The sequence below is a fragment of the Ursus arctos genome, unplaced genomic scaffold (genome assembly GCF_023065955.2).
Source record: "Ursus arctos isolate Adak ecotype North America unplaced genomic scaffold, UrsArc2.0 scaffold_17, whole genome shotgun sequence".
In the NCBI taxonomy this organism is placed as follows: domain Eukaryota; kingdom Metazoa; phylum Chordata; class Mammalia; order Carnivora; family Ursidae; genus Ursus; species Ursus arctos.
The window spans coordinates 23,610,865-23,632,865 of NW_026622841.1; the positions used below are offsets into that span (position 1 = coordinate 23,610,865).

A 22,001-nucleotide genomic window follows, 5' to 3' on the forward strand; every position below is an offset into this window, starting at 1 on the left:
AGTTGTTTGATAGTAGGATAAGTGCTTTGCAGAGGGTGTGAACGTCTTGGAGAACATCAGGCAAAAGCCAGAAGTCTGGGTCTGATGTGATTAGCGGTGAAATTAGAGTGACCGCGTGTCCCACCCACACTTCTCTGGGCTTCCCTGCCGCAGTACGGAATCCTCTGTTGTAGACGGTGGAATAGGAAGGGGACAGGGTGTTACTCCTGTGGTCTTACCTGAGCTTCTGTAGAACAAGAACGTGTTCTTGCCTTCGTGTCTCCTCTCCTGTTAACCTGGTCACCCGCTCCATGTCCCCTCCCCCATGGAGCTTCTAGCTCTGTGCCCATGGCCAGGAGGGAATCAAGGATCTGAGTCATGACCTCAGCCTGTCAGGAGCTCAGTCTAGGAGAAGGGATGAAAACCTAAAACAGAGAGCAACATAGAATTAGGCCAAGTTTGGAAGGAAATTTGGCTTCATGGAGGAGATGAGGTTTGAAGTGGGCCTTGAAGGATGAGAAGGCTTCTGACGGGTGGGGAGGCAGTGGGAAGATCCTGCCAGCCAGAAGTAGCACCATGTCCAGGCACAGAAGGATGATAACTTCTCCTGCCCAGCGATCTGGGAAGAGATCTTCTCTGCCAGTCAGTCCTCATTCATTCTTCCTGTTCAGTCTTCCAGTTTTAGCATGCCAGACAGGCTTTTCTCCTCGTCCAGACTACCTCTCCCTTGGCCGCTGAGAGAGCACGCTTCCTCCAAGTCTTTAGACCCACATGGAAAATGGGCTCTCCTGCAGTTCGTTCCTCCCTCCTGGCTGCGGTCAGAGTCGCCCGCAGTGTTGAGATGCCCACAGACTTGCCTCTTATGGGGCCAGCGGATCGGTGTCTTTCCCTGCCTCCCTAATCAATTTACACTTCTTTCTAGGAGCTAATCACAAGGACATCTGTACCTTTTGTTTTCACGATTGCAAGTATTGTGCAGAGTATAGGGAGGGAAGGAGAAACTGGTATTTTCTGCTCACAGAAAATGTTGCTGTGATTTACGCCTTCGGGCTTAGGTCCAGAGCGCTGCCTTACCTTTGCTGTCTTAGCAGATTTTGCTGAAGGCTCAAAGGGAGGAGTCCCTCCTCAAACGGCCGTTTGAAGTATTACCTGTTGGAAAGAGGCGCCATAGTTTTATGGCACTTTTGCTGGTATTGAAGTAGAGTGGAATCATCCATGTTATTTCATTTCGATGCTAATCTCCTCTCCCCGAGCCACGGCACCCAGGCTGGCCTTTCTCTGAAAGGTGAGTCGTGGTGAAAGGGCTGGGGGGGCAAAGCCACCCCACCTGTAATGTTGTAACTCCGCACATTGCCTGTGTGCACCTGCCGGTCACGGTAACCATTTGGCGTGACCTCACTGCTCAAACATCTCCCTTCCTGCTTCATCTCAGAGGTTGGGGTGTCCGCTGTATCTGGGGAAAGTAAGCAAGGTGGTATAGCTACTGTGTACCCGTCACGGTGCTGGCTTTTGAAGGAAGTGTCCCCTCAGAATGTAGAGCCGAGCAGTCCTTTTGTTACCCTGACTTTGGGAGACCTCTGAGAGCCTGGAGGGACCAGAGCAGATTTGGGGGTCATCCCAGAAAGGATTCGCCTCTGTGGTGCTAAGACGCACGATGGCAGCGTGATTCCACTTGCTTTACCTTCACAAGGAACCGCAGTCTTGCAGAGCTATTGCCAAAGGAAGCTTCAGTGGCTTCTTTGATGCGGGGGGGGGGGGGGTTACAACTTAACATTTTCCTACATTTCTCCCACTTCAGTGGCCAAAGGGCACGTGCCACTTTTTCCAGGGAAGAAAGTGCCAAAGAGGAAGAAAATGCATGGTCCAGGGTCAGAGGCACTTGTGATGAAATGTCCGGAGGCCACTTCCCCAGGAGCCCACGCAGGGGGCAGCCCCTTGCAGCCGCAATTTCAGGCCAGGTTCCTGCATCCAGCCTACTGATGCCCTGGGCACAGGACGCTTAGCCCTGTTCTGAAGTGAAGACGTGCCCAATGCCTCCGAAACCTGGCCAGCCCGACAGGACACACGCGGAGTGGCGGGCTGGTGACAGCTCTCTGGAGGTCCCTTGTCCCGCCCTCAGGCTCTGGTATACGTGTCTATTTTTATCTGCCTAAGAGTTATGACTCTCTCCGAGTCTGATTTAAAATGAAAATGTATCATTCTATTTGAAATGTGCTGCAGTGGCTGAGAAATATGCCCATTTTCACGTACATGAAGCACGGTGATAAATGCACTGTCCGGGAAGAGCAGCTCGGCCACCATCCCCTGGCTCGCCGCTCCCGCTGCTCCCCCCATGTGTTTTATGCCTGTGCGATGCTCTGTCTCCCTCGCGGTGGGGGTCGGGGGTCAGCGCAGTGTTGCGTCCCAGAGGATGTTTATGAAGCGAACTCCATGTAACCACGAGCCATATGTTGTGGGAGGACAACTTGAATATGCAAGGTTTATATTTAAAAGCAAAACTCCTAAATCTTCCGTGCATCTCTTCACCTCAGAAAAACTCAGTGGCACCCTCTGAAAAGACTCCTCCTTTGCCAGCCTCCATCCCCTCAGCTCCCATGTGGCCGAAACACAGGACTGTGGAAGGAGGTGCGGTCTTGAGAAATTGCTGGCTCACCTGCCCTTTTAGTCATGATTAAACGGACACATGATTACTTGCCTTGCGATCAAAAACCCCCACCAAGCACAGTAATGTAGAGTTTATTTTGGTGTGAAACCATTCTTTGTCCCGAGATCTTAGAGCCCCTCGTTCTGGCCCTTCTGGCTGAGAGCTACGCTCACTTCCTTGGACTAGAGTCTCTCACAGGGTTCTTGGCCGGGGCTGCTCGTCGCAGTCGCGGGGAAGCTGGCTTGTAAATGCGCTCTGCCTTGACACTGTCCCTTGGAGGAAATTGTTGGTCACTGGTCAGCTGCAGCCACTTGGTTGTATCTGGGCAGTGCCAAGACTAATTAGATTTTCTGCTCCTCACCTTGTAACTCAGTTCCCGCTCAGAGCCAATGGGGAAGAGTTAGGTTTCCTTCCCTCGGCAGCAAAGCTTAGCAACCTTCAGACCCAGGGCCACCTCTGAGTCTGAGCCTGTGTTTCCCAGGACATAGGTGGGGGACAGGGGGGCGAGCAAATAGAGGCTAATCAATGGTGGTGTGAGTGGTGGGCGAACACCCCGCCACCTGTGCACTAGGAACGCCTCTGCGGGTATCGGTGCTGAAATAATGACAAATCCCATGTTTTATGTATTGCCTTACACAGGCCCTCCGCAAATCTCATTTGTTCATCGCACAGACTTTTTAAAAATTGAGATATAATTTATGTATGATAAAAATATCCTTTTAAAGTATGCAATTCTGAAGTGGTTTTCATTATATTCCCAGAATTGTACAACCATCACTACTAATTACAGAATGCTTTATCGCCCCAGAGAGAAACCCTGTTTCCATTAGTGGTCACTACCTTTTTCCCGCTGCTCCCAGCCCTGGCAACCACTAACTTTCTCTTTCTAGAAATTTGTCTACTCTGGACATTTCATACCAATGGAAACATATAATTGGCCTTTTGTGTTATCTGGGTTTTGGCACCTACCAGAACTTTATTCTTTTAAGTTGCCTAATACCGTCGTATTGTAAGGATATGCTATGTATTATCCATCATCATCCAATGGACAGTTGGGTTATGTCCACTTTCCGGCAGGTATGAATAATGCTGCTCTGAATACCCATGTACGTATTTTCCTGTGAACATGTATTTTTATTTCTCTTGATGATATACCTAGGAGAGGGATTGCTGGCTCATATGGTAACTCTGTTCACCCTTTGAGGACCTGCCAGACTGTTTACCACTGTGGTTGCACCATTTTATATTTCCACCAGCGATGGATGTGGCTTCCTCTTTCTGTACATTCTTGCCGACACTTGTTATTATCTGTTTTATTGTAGCCATCCTAGGGGGTGTCAGGTGGTATACCATTGTGATTTTGCTTGTACTTCCCTGACAATTAATGATGTTGAGCATCTTTTCATGTGCTTATTGGCCATTTGTATATCCTCTTTGGAGAAATGTATTTAGATTTTTTTGTCCATTTTTAAATTGGGTTATTTGTCTCTTTGGTGCTGTAGGAGTTCTTTGTATTTTCTAGATACTAGATGCCTATCAGATAAGATTTGCAAACATGCTCGCCATTTTCACCCTTGTGATAACCTGACCTGCCATCTTCAGGGGTTCTTCTTGGTGACATGTTACCCTGGTCTTATTGGAGGGCCTCTTAGAGTTTGTCTTATCTAGTCAATCCCGCACGAGGGAATCTATCCAAGAGAAGGGAAGTACACAGTGTGACCACTTTGAGAGATCCACTCCACCTGTTTACATTCATCCACTGAGGACCACTCAGGGAGGCATGTTCCCTAGAATGTTCCCACATGTAGATGGTTAAATCCATTATCGGGCTCTAGATGGGAACTCAGTCAACCCAAACATCACCCTAGTGCGTGTGCTCGCCACTCACAGCAGCTGGCTTTACCACGTGCTGTCTTGAGCCCGAGGAGCTTGTACAAGGAAGCATCTTTCCAACCTTGCCTCTGCCTCTGTTCTTCCCACTCTCACCAGGACTGATCCTAGGTCCTGGGCTTTTCCCACACACTCAGCTGTGACTACTCTACCAGATCGGCATACCTCCCTAGCAGGCCAGGGGCACGCAGGGTGAAGCAGGCCTTTATTCTACAGGAAACACGACATTGAAGTCCAAGACATTCGGCCAAGCCCCTTGCCTGTGAGTCCAAATCCAGGGAGAGCAGGGCTGAGTGTGCATTCTGTCCCTGAGGCCACTAGGACTGCATATAGCCCAGGGTTGAGGCCGCAGTTGGGGCCTAGTAATAGACTAAGAATGGGAGCTCTTCTCCCACCATTAATGTGAAATGGAATGGAGGAGCAGCCAGGCCTAGGACTGACTTAAAAGATCCGTCCAGGCCAGGGAACCACATGGAACCACACAGCCATAGTGCAAGTGGGAGGGGACCTGTCCACCATCACCTGAGGAAGGCAGAAAGAGCAGGACAGAAGCAGTGGACTCACACTGTGGAGGCAGACGGTAGGCATGCTTGGTGGTTCTCAAGAAAGTGGTTTTCTAGACTAGAACTGTGTTCTATAGTAAACATTTTGCAAATATTTGCAAACACGTTTGTATATCTCAAGGAATAGGGTAGTAGGGAATGGTCTGAAGAGGCCCTGTGTCCATTTGAGCACAAAAGGTTTGTCTTGCTCCAAAGCCAGCAGTGTCCTTTTTGAGAAACACTAGTAGAACAAAAAGATTTAACATTGGGATTCCAACCTCTTTATTGGTCAGGAAAATACCTATTCTTTTAAAAATGTAAGTAACTATGAAGATATTGTGTTAGGTGCTGAGAAGTTTAAAAATGTGTCCTAGCCCGGCCAGAGGAGGCTGGAGTCTAGCAGAGAAGGTAACGCATGTAGAAAAACTATCTCTTATGGAAGGCCTAAAGCGCTGTATCCCGCATGGAAACAGGTGTTGTTAAGATGCTATGGGAGGGAGAGAGTCTGTGGTAGTGGAGTACTTCAGGGGGAAATCCTGGACACCCTATGGTCCTGTAGAGGGGTCTTGCCCAGTTTTTATATGGCCACAAAAAACCTCCATCCAGATGTCCCTACCAAATCAGGAAGTTCTGTGAAGAAATTCTATTTTTTGAAAAACAATCACATATTCTGTTTAGCTTCACTTGGGAGGTTTTTCTTCTACAGGTGAGGGGGGGAGCCTTTCCTGCAAGGACTTTCTAAAAGCACAGAGGTCCACAGAAAAGAGAATCCACTTTTGATTCTGAGTCCTTGGCTGAAGGACACTCGTACATGCCCAGATCCCACAGCGGCCGTGTGCTCCTGTGGGAGCTCATGAGGGAGTACCCGCCCAAGCCCTTCTCAGTGGATGGCTTGTCTTCTGTGGGCACATTCCTGCCCCGTCGGTATCACCCTGGGGCAGGTATTCAGTGAAGCCTTTGTAAGAAAAAGGGTGGCAGGCAGGGAGAGTAACTTGGATGGGGTGGGGGGAGCTTTCTAAGCACTCCACATTCATGAGCTCCTTGGCCACCACAGTGTTTGGAGGTACTTCGTAAGGTGGGTGACATTCTCTCCATTTTGGTGACATCCGTGTGGGATGAGTCCAAGACTTGATTAAGGTCCAGCCTGCTGGTCCGCATTAGAGTAGGCCTGTTCGGGACTGGCCTGGGTGTCTGTGCAGTCCCATCTCCCTGCTGTCTTGTTTCCTTGAGCCTATAACCTCCCTGAGTTAGGGAACTGTCAGCAGTAAGAGATCTTCAAATTAGAACCATTTAAGGTTTTTAGCCCAGCTAAATGCTGCTCTGATTATTTCCCCCAGAGAAATTGCAAACTCGTAGGGAGAAAGAAGATGAGTACACAAATAACCATATTGCAGAGAGGGGGAGGTGCCCTCAGAAAGTCACACAGAAAGTGCTGAGCTGCCTTGGGGGGAGAGCCCACACCTCCCTGAACGGGCAGGAGCAATGGCTTGTGGAGCCGCATGTGGGTAGGTGGGCACGAGGAATAAGAAGACTTAGACCTTACAAAGCCCTTTTTCTGTGTACACGATTCCATTTGCATCTTCCCCTACAGTAACAGTAGAGGGAATGGCCTGTGTCTAAAGCTTGGGGGTTGGGGCAGAAAGAGCTCGGGAGAAATCCGGTAGTGTTTGCGTGTGTTAAAAATAAAACACACATCTGATTTGTGGCTTATCACCTCTAGCTCTGTTCCTAAGCCTCCAGAATTAAGAGGGGTCAGACCTCAGGGGTTTCTTGACATTTATCGTACATGACTGGAATAATTGAAGCAGCCTTTAGCTGGGCATATAACCTTCAATATTTCCATTTTTAAATCCGCCTTAGAGATGGCCCGGAATTCGGTGGGTTTGGGTCATAGCCCCCTACAACTGGAGGGGCAGGAAACCACGGAACACAGGAAGTGAGGGAACCCTCCCCCAGGCTGTAGAACAGAGGCCTCTCTGCCCTCCTCCTGAAGGAACCTGCACGTGTTCTGGGGAGCCCGTGAGCAGGGCCATGTAATGCCTGGTCAGCTCCGAGCAGAACAGAGGCTGCCATTACATTTGTGACAGGATTAATTAAAAGGTAAGAAGCATGGAAACACAGGGTATGAATGGCTGCCAGGGTCTGGGAGGGAGGGGAGAATGGGGAGTGACTGATAATGGGCCTGGGAGCCTGGTTCTGGAATGCAGTATTCGGTTCGGTCGCACAATTTCGCAAATATACTAAAATCTATTGTCCATATTAAACGTAAATGTTGCTGTGAGTTACCTCAAAGCTGTTTTTTAAAAAAGGCGTAACTTCTAAACAACCATCTTACGCGGTGGGGGGGGAAACGAGAATGCTTTTTGTCTCTTGCTCTCCCCCCCCTCCCCCGCTGCCCCAACACCCATAGCTAGGTTAGAAATCTTCCACCAAACCGAGGTCTGGTGACCGAGGTGGCGGAGAGGCAAGGAGCTCAGTCTGGGTTTTCCTTCGCCTCCCAGGGCGCTGTGAAGGCCTGGGAGGGCAGGGGGAGCGGAGGCCCACACTGGGGATGGTTACAGAGCGCAAGGGGAAGCGCTTTACACGAACCAGGGTCCCAAGCACGTGGTGTGGCCCCCCCCCCCACCCCTCGGAATACCTAATATTCCACATGCTCAGTTCTTTCGATGAAATTTTACTTAAGGTAAATGTGCTCCAGGAGGAGAGGTAGATCCATTCACTCCCCATTAGTGAGGCCACAAGTGATGGTAAGTGGCTGACGCACAATCGGGGGACAGGGTGTGTGTACCGCAGCTGATGCTTCTGAAGGGGCGAGCGGGCGGCCGATGGTGTCCCTCTGCCGAGGACACGGGACCCCGGGGGAATGGGTGGCCGGCTTCACCTCCAGAGGGATTTAGATTGGGAGTTCAGGCTCCTTAGAGTAGCCTAGTGTGGGAACAGAATGTGCAATGACGTGAGGAGGCTGTGAGCATCCCCCCGAACGCAGGTCAGGAGCCGCGAGGGTCAGGGTGAACATCTGTGAGCGGAGGTGGCTGTCAAGAGAAAGGGGCGGACCCCGCCTAGAACTAGTTCGCTCGCTGAAAAGCTTGCATTTGTTTAAGTAGAGCTCTCCTCCGAGGCTGAGAGACAAGGCGCCCTGAAAGATTCCCTTCCAGAACCTACCCAAGGACTCTTACTGAAAAGGTAGTGGGAGCATAAGTGCTCGTCAATTTTTAAAATTTTGTATGTGAGTTGCTGAACATTTCCTGCACAGTGGGCTCGCTTTACTCTAAGGAACAGAAGGGAAATCCTAAGCGAACTCTACTTTGGGGAGAAAAATGGTACCTTCTAAGGTATACCAAGATGTGTGAAAGGTGGTGTTGCTTGGGGTTAGGATATCGCTTCTTATTTGCTAATGTATACTGTTCTGCATCTTTAAACTTTTCCATGAGAAGTATTAATTTCATAAGAAAACAACATTTAAAAACCAGGCCGCACTCTAGGCAAGGCTCCCCCTCCAGCAGTGTGGTGGGAGTCCACACTTCCCCGTGGGCGGAAGCCCTGTACGTGGTTCTGCCTCTGGTCACTTCTCCCAGACGGGTCCGCAGAACCCTCCTCTTCCTTCTGCCACTCACGGTGGTATAATTCAGCCACACTGAAATTCTCAGAGGGATTGGAGGAAGACAAGCCCCTGGAATGTGGTTCGCTGCTCTGCGGCACGGTCTGAGAGGGCCTGCGGCCCTTGGGTGGCTGTGTGACGCGTCGCCTGATGCATCTGCTTTCTCTCCAGGTGGGCTTACCATGACTTCTTCAACCGGTATCGGGTGCTGGTCAAGAAGAGAGAGCTCGCCAACACAGACAAAAAGGCCATCTGCAGGTCTGTCCTGGAGAGCCTCATCAAGGTGAGCTGGGCGTGCCCCCAGAGGCCTGGCCGCAGTGCTCAGTTAGGGAGTGGGGACTTAACAGCGCTTTTGGTCTTCATCCTTCTTAAAACCGTTTGAGACGTTCATCCTTTTTCCAACATCAGCAACTGTAAAAGAGAAGTCCCTTCACATATATAGAGTACTTCCTACTTTTTTTTTTTTTTTTTTTTACATCTAGACACATGTAGAAAGTTAAAAATGTTTGTACCAACCCTCTAGGGTTTGCTGCTGGCCCAGGACTCTGGCTTCTCCAAAGCCCGAGGCTCTGTAGATCTGCCCATCTGCCCATGCCATGCACCTGCCCACACTGCCCACCTGCCCACACTGCACACCTGCCTGGGGGCTCCGATCTGAAGCCCAGGCACAGCTCGGAAGTCAGCAATTGGGTAAATAGATGTGCTTCTCATATCTACTTGCTGCGTAACTGGCCTCAGGCCTTCTCCCAGATGCTTGTTGTAAATAAGGCAAAGGCTGCAATTAACCTGAACTCAAACCTGAGTCTTGAGACTGGAGCTACTTTGCGGCCTTTTGTGAGGGGCAGATCCCAAATGTTAGCTCCACGGTATTCAGGGATCGTAGCAGGGCATGGTCAAAGTGGTCTCAGTATAGGGTTACCTCACACACCTTCCCTTGCAGAAGGTAATGTAATAGAGAAGAACTACATCAAAAAATTTTAATTTTCCAGTACAGTTCACCCTCAAACAATGTGGGCTTTAAGGGCATCAATACCCCCATTCCACTGCAGTAAAAAATCCACATATAACTTACGAGTTCCTGAGACTGAACTAGTAGCCTGCAGCCGACCAGAAGCCTGGTGCGAGCTGTCCTGTGTGGATCCTTTACTGCTGAGGACAGTCCTTGTAGTGCCCCCCCCCCTAGTTATAAGGACTGAGCCCAACACAGAAGGAATGTTTGGGGAAGGGATGAGCCAAGTGAATTCCCTGATGAAGAATTATATGAACGTGGGCTGTTTCTTTGCTTGAAGGCCTTTTTCCTCTCCTGCTGGTCTGCCTGAGCGCTCCCCTCCTTCCCAACTGGGCTCTTAGAATGCCTTCTGGACTGTGAAGCCTGTTCTGACCTCCCAGGTGGAGTCAGTTGCCCCTGCCTTTATCGACCAACAGTGCTTACTGCCGGTCTTCCATTATTGCGTTTATCCCCTTGTCTTGCAATCAAGGGTTTGTCATTTCACCAGACTGGGAACCCCCAAAATGGCAGGGATCCTGAACCTGTTGTCTTTGTGTTCCTGGCACTGTTACTGGTTCTCACAGGGGCTCTCAGTTTGTGCAGGTGGCTGTGTGGGTGACGAGCTAGGTGGGCCTGTCATGGCTGTTACGAAGCAGCGAGGCGTCACTTTCCTGACGGCTTCACGTACCTGCCTCATCTAATCCTTACAGTGCCTTATGAGGGAGATACAAACATCGTTTCTCATTTTACAGATGAGGGAACTGAGGTCTAGAAAGCTGGTAGAAATTGCCCAAGGTGTTACCAGTGGACCGACTCAACACCCCTCCCCCCACCGCCAGCCACTCTGGATCACTGTGCCCCTTAAGCCAGTCTGGTCGATTAACATCGCTGTGCGTAGTTATCCTTTCTGGAGAAGGACTTGGGATCAGTGCTTCAACACTTCTCCGGAGACCTTGTATTTCCTCTGTTTCCCCGCCCCCCCTTTTTGGGGCAACATCTTCTAGTCCCCAGTGCTGCTAGGCTGAAGCCACACGGTAGCCTAGAAGGGCACGTGACAGCACCAAGCAGGTGCTAGTGCCGTTTAGAACACAGTCGTTAGAAAAGCCAGTGGCATGTGGGCTTAACAGCCTTGTGCATGGGAGGGGGCGGGGGGTCTGCTTCATGAGGTGGTTCGTGAGGGGTGGTCTCCTCCTGCAGGGGTGGTAGGAACGCCCTTCATGCTCACCTGAGTTTTGTTCGTGCTTCAGTTCCACCAGTATGTATTGCATTTGTTGTGTGCCCTAACCTGGAGTGGTCGCTGGGAGGCTCTAGAAGAACATGATGCAAGCACCCTGCCCTCCGGGACCACTAATCCCTGGTGTGATTATAGACCTCCCTGGAGGGAATCAGGTCATGGGGGCCTGAACCTTGAGCGTGACCGGGGAGCAGAATCTTATTAGCAAGTATCTCCGGGGAGCCCCGGAAGCACAGGGAACTATGTACGTGAGTAGTGGGAAGAGATGGTGTTACAAAAGGGGCCTGGTGCCGTGAGAGACCACTGGCCCGGGACTCCTGGGTCTTGGTATCTCTGGTGAGACTTTGAACAAGTCACTTCACCATTGCAGACGTTGGTTTTGCCATCTGTGAGATAAAAGGAGTAGCCTAGGATGGCTGCTGAGATTCCTTTCTGCTCCTTTAGTCTGTGATTCTTAGAGAAGCGTTCTCAAAAGATAACCCCTGATTGTCTGGTATGTGCGTAGTGTAGTCAGCAAGTTCTAGGGGTTGGCGAAATCAGGTCTGAGGTAAGAGGTGTGCTCAGGACACAGGGGCTAAGGGAGTGTGGCAGTCAGGCTAGTGGTGGCTGGCTGCAGCAGGTGGAACCCTCAGAAGGATCCTTATATTTGTGAAAACAGTGGCTTTGCAGACCAGGTCATACCCTTCCTAGTGGCTTTTCCAGAACAGGAAACAAACATGTGTGTACTCTGGTTCCTGGGAGGCACCAGACTCCCCCAGGCCGTGGCTTGGCTGAAGACTGAGCAGCCAGACTTCTTTCTGGCGGGGAGGGCTGAGCCATCCACCTTTTGCTCCCTGGCCCTGTTGCACTGAGAAGCAGCCTCTGCCAGCAGGGCAGTGATGAAGACAGGGCCTTGGCTGCCTGGAAGCTTCCGGCCCTGATCCAGCCCTCTTCCTCGCAGCATATGCTGGGGGCCCATTGGGTACATGGCCCTGACCAGAGGCAGGGATAAGAGCCAGGCCCACACCTGGCCCCTCCCAGCTTCACTGGCGGCCTGGCTGTGAGGGAGACCATCAGAGACGGTCTCGTTGGACGCCACGTCCCGGCTTAGGCAGCTCCATCGTCCCTGTGTGAGGAGCCCATAAAGAGTGGTGATTCAGCATCCCTTCAGAGCCATTTGTCAACCTGAAACATGTTCCTGTGTGTGTGTGTTTTCCTTAGCCCTTGGCTCATTACTTCTTCCTCAGGGTCTTCATGCCAGGGAATAAAATTAGGAAGAAGTTTAGCTACAAAGAGTACTCAGTTTCTGCAGGTTAAGTCGCAAGCGTTCTGTCCCGGTCTGGTGCAGAAGCACGCTGCTGGGCCATCTTTCCTTATCCACGGGGGTGAGCATGGGGAAAGGTAATTAATTTGAGCCTAAATATAATTAAGACAGTAATTATATGTCAAAAATATCTCAACATAGTCTGAAATCAAATAAAATTTATTTGGAGGGCTATTTGCGATCTGGAATTATACATACAGCAGGGTGGTGGTTTGAGGAAAATTAAATGACCCGAGCGGGTTATTTCCTTGCTCTGAGCACCACCAGGGGCTTCGCGTCCCGCTTGTGAGCTGTGACCTGCGAGGCCTCTGGTGATTAGCCCCTCCCGCCAGCCTCCCGCGTTTCCCCCGCTTGACCACCCTGGCTCTCCTGTTCCTCAAACACATCTAGCCTTTGGCTGCCACAGGACATTTACATCTACTCTGCTCGTCTCCTGGAACTTTCTTCTACGTTTTCCCCGGGGCTGTCTCCTTGGGTTTATTCCGGTTTTTGCTCAGACATCACCTCCGGAGAAATGCCTTCCTGGATTATCCTGTTTAAACATCCCCATCCCACCCGTAAGTCCCCACTTTTATTGTCTTCCTAATCTTCACCACTGCCTGAAAAGTTGCTCAGCCTTTGCTCGTCTTTCCGCTCTCACCATGATGTCAGTTGCTTGAGGGCAGGCGTCTTGCTCCCTGCTGCACCCTGGACACCTTGGCCCCGTGAGTCTACTAGAAGGGACTTAGGCTGTTCGGTGGATGCTGAGAGTATGTGTCTAAGAGCAGGGGTACGTGAGCTCTGGCAAGGGAATTCTGCCGCGAAGAACCAGGAAGGTGGGACATGTTGCCTCACTCACGCCCCCCCTCCCTGCCTTATAAAGGATCCCGACAAGTTCCAGTTTGGCCGCACCAAGATCTTCTTCCGGGCAGGCCAGGTGGCCTACCTAGAGAAGCTTCGGGCCGACAAGTTCCGGGCAGCCACCATCATGATCCAGAAGACGGTCCGGGGCTGGCTGCAGAAGGTGAAATACCGCAGGCTGAAGGCGGCTGCCTTAACTCTGCAGAGGTTCTGCCGAGGACACCTGGCCCGCAGGTGAGCCAAGCTGGGGCACATAGCAGATGCAGGGGCGTGGACTTAGCTGGTTGGCCTCTCTCAGCCTACAGTGGTTCTGTCTGCACCCCAGCTTTCTCCCAGGAGCTGGGCATCTGTCCCCGTGCCCTTCTCACCTGCGGGAGTAAGTCTAGCTCCAAGTCTCTTGATGCCCCCAGTCTGCCCCCATCCCGCCAGCACTAACCTAGGACTGGTTTGCCTAAATCCCAAAGTAATCCCTTAGAAAAAGAGACAAATTCTGCCTTTCACAGCTTCCACTCGGCTTCATGATTTACAGCACCAGTTTCCACATCCGTCAGGAATTTGGTAATTAGAGCTGGAAAGATCTCTGGAGGTCCTGGTTAGGAGTCGTTGAAGGTGTGACTTGTCTAAACACCTACGGCTACGCAGGGGCGGAGCCTGGATGCCAGTCCGGCTCCCCAGCCCAGCACCCAGCCCGGCACCGTGCAGCAGAAACTACCGCCCTTCCTCCCTGGTCTCGTTGGGTGTGAGCATCTCCCCTGAGAGGGCACATGGGACACGGCCTCCTGTAAGACCCACCCCTGGTTCAGAATCAGCTTGCTCTCAGGACAGGGTTTCCTTGGGGAAGTGACAAGTTGCCACGAAGTCTTGTATTTGGAAGCCAGGCTTTGACAAGTGGCTATTCAGTCACTTCGGCTGGAGTGTTAAAAGGGAAAAAAAAGCCCCTCAGGTACAAGCCCGAGCAGGCATCCTTCACAGCATTAAGTTAGAAGATTGCTGCTGCTTACCCTCACATCCTTGCCGTAAGCTGTTCATCTGGGCATAACCAGATTCATTACCTCTGAACCACTGAGACCTGATGTCTGGAACAAAAGCCAGAGAAATAAACAGCTGTCGCTAGCATCAACACGAGGTAATCCTTGACAGTCGGGGCAAACTAGCCAAGTCCTTGCTGGGTACCCCTGTGCGTGCAACTCCGTGTTGCGTGGCAGATGGTGAGGCTCTAAAACAGAGTTGGCCTGCGTTCTCCCTGCAGGAGTTTGTGTCCCCAGGGACATACAGGGCCCATAGAAGGAGAACATGCTTACGGAGAGCCAGACTGGGGAATCGGACTCCCTTCAGCAGGCAGGGTGCGGCTGGGGGGTTCCTTCCTCCTTGGGGCTCTACTAGATGATTTCGGAGGGCTTTTCTAGCTTTTAATATTCTGAGTCTCTGAGCGCTTGGCTTGAGCCTGGCACCAAACAAAGCCCGGAAGGGGAGGTAAGTGTCAGACTGTCTTACTTGGGGGTGCGGTGGGGAATGTAGACATGAAACTGGAAAGTCAGGTGGCCATAGGTAGTGCATTCCAGGCAGAAAGGGCGCGGGAGATGAGAAAGCAGGGAGAGATGGGTGCGGGCCTGAGAAGGTTTTATTCATTCAGCAAATATACACTAAGCACCTCCAGGCCCGGCCCTTACTAGATGTGGGGGGCAGGCATGATTGAGACCTGGATCCTGGTATCTCCAAGCCAAGTTGGGTACAGGGGACAGACAGAAGCATACACACGTGATGTCGTTGGGGACTGCCCAGGTTTGTCGAGGGGCTCGTGGGCTGGAGAGTGAGCAGCCTGGAAACTCCTTAGTGTGGAGGGAGCTGCCCAGAGCAGCTTCGGGTGCCCGGGGTGTCGCTGCCCTCTGCAAGAGTGACAAAAACTGGCTCAGCCGGGAGTGTCCAGGCAGGGCTGAGTGGGGAGAGGCTTGCATTCACAAATGGCTTTGAGGCCTCTGTCAGCAGGGCCTGCCTGTTCTCTTCCTCCCCAGGCTGGCTGAGCATCTGCGGAGGACCCGAGCAGCCGTCGTGTTCCAGAAGCAGTACCGTATGCGGAGGGCCCGCCTGGCCTACCGGAGGACCCGCAGGGCCGCCGTCATCATTCAGGCCTTCACTCGGGGCCTGTTCGTGCGGAGAATCTACCAGCAGGTGTGTGCACACAGCCCCAGGGGACTCGCAGGCTGCAGGTTGAGAACTAAAGCAGCGGGCGCCTGGGTGGCTCAGTCGGTTAAGCGTCTGCCTTCGGCTCAGGTCATGATCTCAGGGTCCTGGGATCCTCACCTGCTGCTTCTGCCCCTCCCCCCCACTCGTGCTCACTCTCTAAAATCTTTTTAAAAAAGAGAGCACTAAAGCAGCAGCAAAGAGGCTGTCACCACGGTGAACATTTGTAGGGTGCTCCTAACTTTTTTCTAAGTGATTTCACACCTTTGCTTCCACTGAATCCTTCCAAAGTCCCATGAGGTGTAGTGTATTAGGATTTTCCAGAGAAGTAAAACCCACAGGAGACGTGCATGTGTGTGTATATGCACATGTGGAGATTCTCAGGAAATGGCCCTCACGGTTATGGAGGCTGGGAGGTCCCACAGTCGGCTGTCCACAAGCTGGAGGCCCAGGAAAGCCAGTGATGTCATTCAGTCCCAGTCTGAAGGCCTGAGATCCAGGGGAGCGGATGGCGTGAATCTCAGTCCGAGGGCAGGAAAAAGTGAGACAAGATGTCCAAAATCAAGCAGTGAGGCAGGAGAAGAGGGGCAAATTCCTCCTTCCTCTGCCTTTGTCTTCAGGCCCTGAGGGATGATGCCCTCCCACACTGGGGAGGGGAGTCCACTGATTCAAATGCTCACCTGGTCTAGAAACACCCCCACAGACACACCCAGAGGCAGTGTTTAATCTGGGCACCCCGAGGCCAGTCAAGTTAAGGCGTGACAGTAACCATCAAGGGTAGGATGGGTGCATATCGTTGGGTCCCTTGGGCAGCTGAGGTGCTTGGGGAAGCTGTCACCTGCCCAAGGTTGCTCAGTCAGCCAGCGGGAGAGCCTGGTGACTGGTCTTGGGTTCACTCAGACGTGAGAGCAGGGGGCGATAGTAGGCATCAGGTCTCACCACCTCATTCGACGAGTTAGGAACCTGAAGCTTAGCAGGGTGAGGTCAGGAGAGGGGGACCTGGCCTTCCTGCCAGGCCATTATTCAGTGAAGCTGAAGGACTCGGGGAGCCTTGAGTCAGGACACATCCGTTCCGCCATACCACCCCCATACTGCTGAAGCTCAAAGCCAAGATGGAAGATGGATTGGAAGGAAATGTCAAAAAAATTCTTTGCTCTTAAAAGGAACATTTCTGTCTTCTGTGATCAGAGAAGGTATGATTTTCTGAATAATAAAACTAAAACACTGAAGAGAACATGAAAAACCAAACATGGTCAGACACCAGGGTACAGCGCCGATATAATATGGGGACAACCGGGTCAGTGGGGGACCATTCTGTGAACAGTCCTGCGAGATCAGTGATGTCTGTGTGATGTCGTCAGGGAAGGGACAGGTGACACATGGGAGGCACAGGGTTTGAACCCAGGCTCCATCTTAGCGATACTGGGCATGTCTGCTCATTTATTCATTTATTTAACAAACATTTATTTTGCAGGGTATTAGGGTGGACACACTGATGATGCTTTTGCTTTCTGAGTGATCTTTAGCTTCTAGAAGAAAGAAGCCAAATTTGTAGCTCTAAGTCTGTGGCTCATTATGGGCTCTTGACTAGAGACTCCTGCTTCGTCTCCTGGGCTCCCCGTTACCAAGAGGGCATCAGAATGTGCTGAATGGGCCGTTCTGAGCACAGTTCATCTTCAGGCCCCTCTGACTTGCTGGTTTTTACCCTGTGGTCCCCTAACCGATAAAACAGAAAACAAAAAACAAGACTTAAATAGCTAATTCTCTGCAGGTATGTAGGCTGCTGCAGACCTTTGTTAAAACTTTTTCTTACAACAAATGGCCCCTGAAGCCTTGTGTCTTAGGGAGGCATGTTTTCTCTGTATCGTCTAAAACCAAGGCCGGCCTTGGCTCTCCCTCCGGGCAGTACGTAAGCCTCCCCTCTTGCTGCCATGCAAACCCAGCAGGTGTGTGCTTGTCCCCCCAACCTCTCCAGGTCCTCATGGAGCACAAGGCCACCATCCTCCAGAAGCATCTGCGGGGCTGGATGGCACGCCGGCGCTTTCAGCAACTGCGGGGCGCGGCCATCGTCATCCAGTGTGCCTTCCGGATGCTCAAGGCCAAGCAGGAGCTGAAGGCCCTCAAGATCGAGGCCCGCTCCGCAGAGCACCTGAAACGCCTCAACGTGGGCATGGAGAACAAGGTGGTGCAGTTGCAGCGGAAAATCGATGACCAGGTCAGTGGCCGGAGCTCCCTATGGGGGTGGGGGCTGGGGGGCCTGGGGGGCACATTGGAGAGAACTCCCCAGGCAACTGCATGTGCCAGGGACCTGAGCAAGCACAGGTGTCCTGAGGTGTCACCCTAGTCAGTAAGAACGGCTACTGACTATGGCAGACAGAATGTCACCCCCCCCCGAAATGTTGGCACCCTAATCCCCAGGGTGTGTGACTGTGTGACCTCACATGGCAAGTGGAACTTTGCAGAGGTGATGAAGTGAAGGGTCTTGAGATGGGGAGATGAGCCTGGATTATTTGAGTGGACTCAGTATATTCACAAGGGTCCTCAGGAGAGGAAGGCAGGAGGGTCAGATCCGGAAGAGAGGTGGTGGCAGAGGTTGGCGTGAGGCAGGGCCATGAGCCCAGGACGCAGGCAGCCTCTGGGAGCTAGAACAGGCAGGACTATGGATTCCCTGCTGGAGCCTAGAGGAGGAACACGACCCTGCTCTGGCCCTTTGAGACTTCTGACCTCCAGAACTGTAAGGTCATAAGGTTTGTAGTGTTTCAGTTGACTTGTATTGCTGACTTAATTGTAATTTGTGACAGCAGCAAGGGGAAGCAGCTACACTAGCCCAAGGCCATGGTTTCCTGCCCTGGTGGAGGCAGCCTGGAGTGGTAATGATAGCGGACGTTTGGGCATGGCTCACTGCGCACCAGGCACCGTCCTAGTGCCTTGTCTCTATTAGCTTGTTTAATCCTTGCAGCAGTCCTGGAAGGGGGGAAATAGTGTCCTCCTCCTGTCTTTACAGGTGAGGGTCACACAGGCGACAGTGGCGAGCCCGCGATCTGAACCCCACCTGTCCGGCTCTAGAACCCATATTCTTCAGCACTCTGTTCTTCTGCCTCTGTTGTGTTGTGTGGTGGGAAGAGTGCTTGCTTTGGAATCAGAAAGAATCCAATTCAAATTCAACTCTGCTTAAAGGTCAAGTGACCTGATCCCTCTGAGCCTCGGTTCGCTTATCCATGAAATAGGGCTGCTAGGGCTGTAAGAAAAATAAGTGATTGGATATGCATGAAGGGTCTAGTATGCCCCGGGAGCTCACAAAATGGTGACCACTATTATGGTCACGCTTCTTCCTTTTCCTACCCCGGCCACCTTCTCAACCAGTCACACAAGTGACAGGTCATTGGTCAGGTCCCTGCGGCCGTGGGGTATTGTGCAGGTCCCTGCAGGGAATCTGAAACAAACATAGGATGCTGGGCACCCTCCACCAGATTAGAAAGGTGAGACAGGCCCGTGTGCACACAGGCCCATACATTCTACTCTTTCGTGGCTCCCATGGCCGATCTTCCTTCATCCTCCTCTTTGGAACAACTTTACCTGGTGCTTGACTGTTTCTGGTGCTCTGTTAGGCTTGGTGAACAAAAGAGAACTTTGATCCATATGGATGCTGTATTATAGGAACAATCTTATGGCAGTGGGGCCAACAGCACAGCACCCTAATGACTTCCTGCGCACCCCCATGTGCCATGCCCTGTGGCAGGCATTTTATGTTCACTCTCATTTGATCCTCCAGTGGCTTTGTGAGGTCATCTCACAGATGAGGAAATGGTGGATCAGGGACATCAAGTACCTTGCTGAGGTCACAGAATTAGAAAATTCTGGAGCCAGCATTCTAGCTGTGGTCTCTCTGATCCCACAGCCATAAGGAGGATTGTGATGCTAGTTTTTTTTTTTTTTTTAACCCCAAACAAAAACACAAGTACAGGGAGGACCTAGGTGGTGGTGGTGGTATTATTATTATTATTATTATTATTATTATTGACATTGGTGACGGACCCAAAAGAATTGCATTGTCAAAATTTGCCAGTTAACCTTCTGAGTAAAGTCTAGTTGGATGGACAAGTAGACTTTGTTGGCAGCACTTCACCCTGCCAAGAGCCCCACACACTGCCCGGCCACCACAGCCCTCGGTTTCCAGCCATAGGGCCCTGCATTGGCTTTGCTGATTTCTGAAGTTAACTCGAGAGGTTAAAAATAAATCTGATATTTTACAACCCACGTGCTGGAACATCAAAGAGAAGCAGATTTAAAAGGCCTATTTTTAAAAAGAGCTTTTGCCTTAAGCTTCCTGCTTGGCAAACATCTGTGAGTGGTGGCAGGTGCTCTCCACCCTGGGCAGGGTGCCCTATGTGCAGAGGGTGAGCAGAAGAGGCAGGAGGGGTGGATTAGATCTTGCTGTCTTGGACCCCTCCCCGCATTGCCCAACCGTGTGCCAGGCACCATTCTCATATATTAATTTATTTAATCCTCACCATGACCCGATGAGATGATAATCTTCCCACTTTAAACTGAGGCACAGAGTTTAAGTAGCCTGCCCAAGCCCACACACTAGTAAGTAGCATGGCTAGGATTGAAACCTGGCAGTCTGGTTCCAGAGAACATTCTGCCACCTCCCACCAAATATAGGATAGCTGCACATTTGGAGACTCTTCGGACATGTGAGAATTCCTCAATCCAAGGAAGGCTCAGTTTTGTTTTGGGTTTCTTCACATATAGATGGCATCATCCTTGGACCAGTTGGCCTTTTACAGGGGGGTGTGTGATCCAGTGTCAAAGAACTCTCCCCGCACTCTGTCATGCGAGGAGGCATCAGCGTAATCACAGCGTAATCTTGGCACCAGGTCTTCAGAGATGCTTGTTGATTTTAGTCTCTTGCCAGATGGGGCTCGTCATTTGGATTGAATGTCCCTCTGTTCTTTCTGTGATGCTTTGGAGACAACTCTGGTCACCGCTCTCCTGACACACAAGGTTCTTGAGCCAGAAGGAGAGGATAGGCAAAGGCATCCCAGAGTATTTGTCAGAGCACCATGGGGTAGTGGACAAAGTCCCAGCTGGATGGAGGCCTGGGTTCTGTCTCAATTACACTTGCAACCAGACCTGACAGCTTGGGATTATGGCCGAATCTATAACTGGGGCTTGAGTTCTTTCAAGGAGATTGGCCTAAGATTTCTAAAGCAACTTCAGCTCAAAAATTCACTGATACTATGATGTGGCTAAAGTAGTGGTTCCTGACTCCAGGCCGCACCTACAGGATTACCTGGGGGAGTTTTTTTTTTTTTTTTTTAAAGTAAGGTATCCCTACTGCCAAAACTTAGTCAGCAAAGGAACAAACTAAAGGCTAAAACCAGGGTAGGCTTAGCACCAAACTTCATGTCTAAGGTTTTGTGCACCCAACAAAAGTGACAAGACACAAAACTGGCACCAAGTTCCCAAGCAAACGGAAGAGGAAATTAGGGTCTTCACTTGAGTTGTAAGAGAAGAGTTTGAGAGGATTGGAGCTGTCCCTGGTGCTGAGACTTCTTCCTGAGGGTTTTCATAATCTGTGATATCATAAGCCACGTCCTTCACAATACCTTTCAGCAGTAAATATAGTGACAGTTCCTGGGACCATTTCTTACAGTGTCCCTGATGTAGGCCTGTGCTGTGACATGTTTCAGTCAAAATGATGTAGCCAGTGACTTTGGGTTTCTATCATTCTGGCTTTATTCAAGCACAACATCTTAGAGTGACTAGTCCAGTTTGAAACTACAATTTCTTTATAAAGGTCAAGTTTATTAGACCTTTATGAGTGCAATGCTGTACTTAAATATTTTATCTGAAAAAAATAGAGAATCTTATGGATTCAGTTAGTAGCCTTTTAAATCTGATTGATTCAGTATACTTAGTATACGCTCAGTAGGTACGTTAAATTAGTTGGTATTTTGATTCACAAGAGCATCCAAGTACATTTGAAAAATAGTATAATTTACAGTTTTATGGCCTCCAGTGCCTCAGTTTCCTTAACTGAAATGGGGATATTAATCAGTCTCAGGAGTGAATGAGTTAAAATTTTATATTTATATATATATATTAATATATTAAAATATATTTTATGTATATATTATGTATATTACTTACATATATGTGTGTATATGTATATATTATATATATATATTGAATTATGTAGTACAGTGCCTGCCCCATAGTAAGCACCCAAAAAGAGCTAGTACCACATGTGGGACATGTTATTTTTCGTGATGCAGTCAGTCTTGCAATGAGTTCCTCACCCCCTTCCCCAGGGATCTGTAGACCATTGACTGGGAACTACTTGAAACCTCTTCCATACAGTTCTGCAGGTTGTGCACTGCACAAGGGTAGCTGGCTATGGGGACAAGTAGGGCTGAAGACCATCCTCTGCTCTGCTTATCTGACTATGAGCTCTGGAGCATTGCTGCCCTGAGGAAGAGGTGTCCTCTGTTCTAAGCTGTGCACCCCTGGGCCTGTGTTCACCCGAGAGACAGCTCTGTGGAGCTCACCCTCCTGAAGGTGATGCCTTTCCTGGTTCATACAGAAGTGCTGTAGAGGCCAGCAGAGGGCTGGGGACCGTGGACCAAAGGAACAGGTGAATGCCATATCCTTCAGGTGGGGGAAACGTTTCAAGCATAGAAAGTCTTACTAAGCAAATCTTTGAGGAAAAAAAAAATAATAAGCTTTTGAGAAAATACTAACTAGCCAAGAGTCTCAACTTGGCTTCCCAGACAGGCTCCTTGTTGGCAATGAGGAC

General features: G+C 50.6%; 1 protein-coding gene across 2 annotated transcripts in view; it reads left to right on the forward strand.

Annotated features, from left to right (window-relative positions):
• The window catches only part of MYO5B (myosin VB), a 345,182-nt gene that overhangs the window by 261,628 nt on the left and 61,553 nt on the right, over positions 1-22,001 (forward strand). For both annotated transcript variants that reach the window (XM_026496295.4, XM_026496293.4), the window contains exons 18-21: positions 8,825-8,936; positions 13,041-13,252; positions 15,031-15,187; positions 17,175-17,414. In XM_026496295.4, coding sequence (XP_026352080.3) covers positions 8,825-8,936; positions 13,041-13,252; positions 15,031-15,187; positions 17,175-17,414 — 721 coding nt within the window. The remainder of the gene's footprint in view (positions 1-8,824; positions 8,937-13,040; positions 13,253-15,030; positions 15,188-17,174; positions 17,415-22,001) is intronic.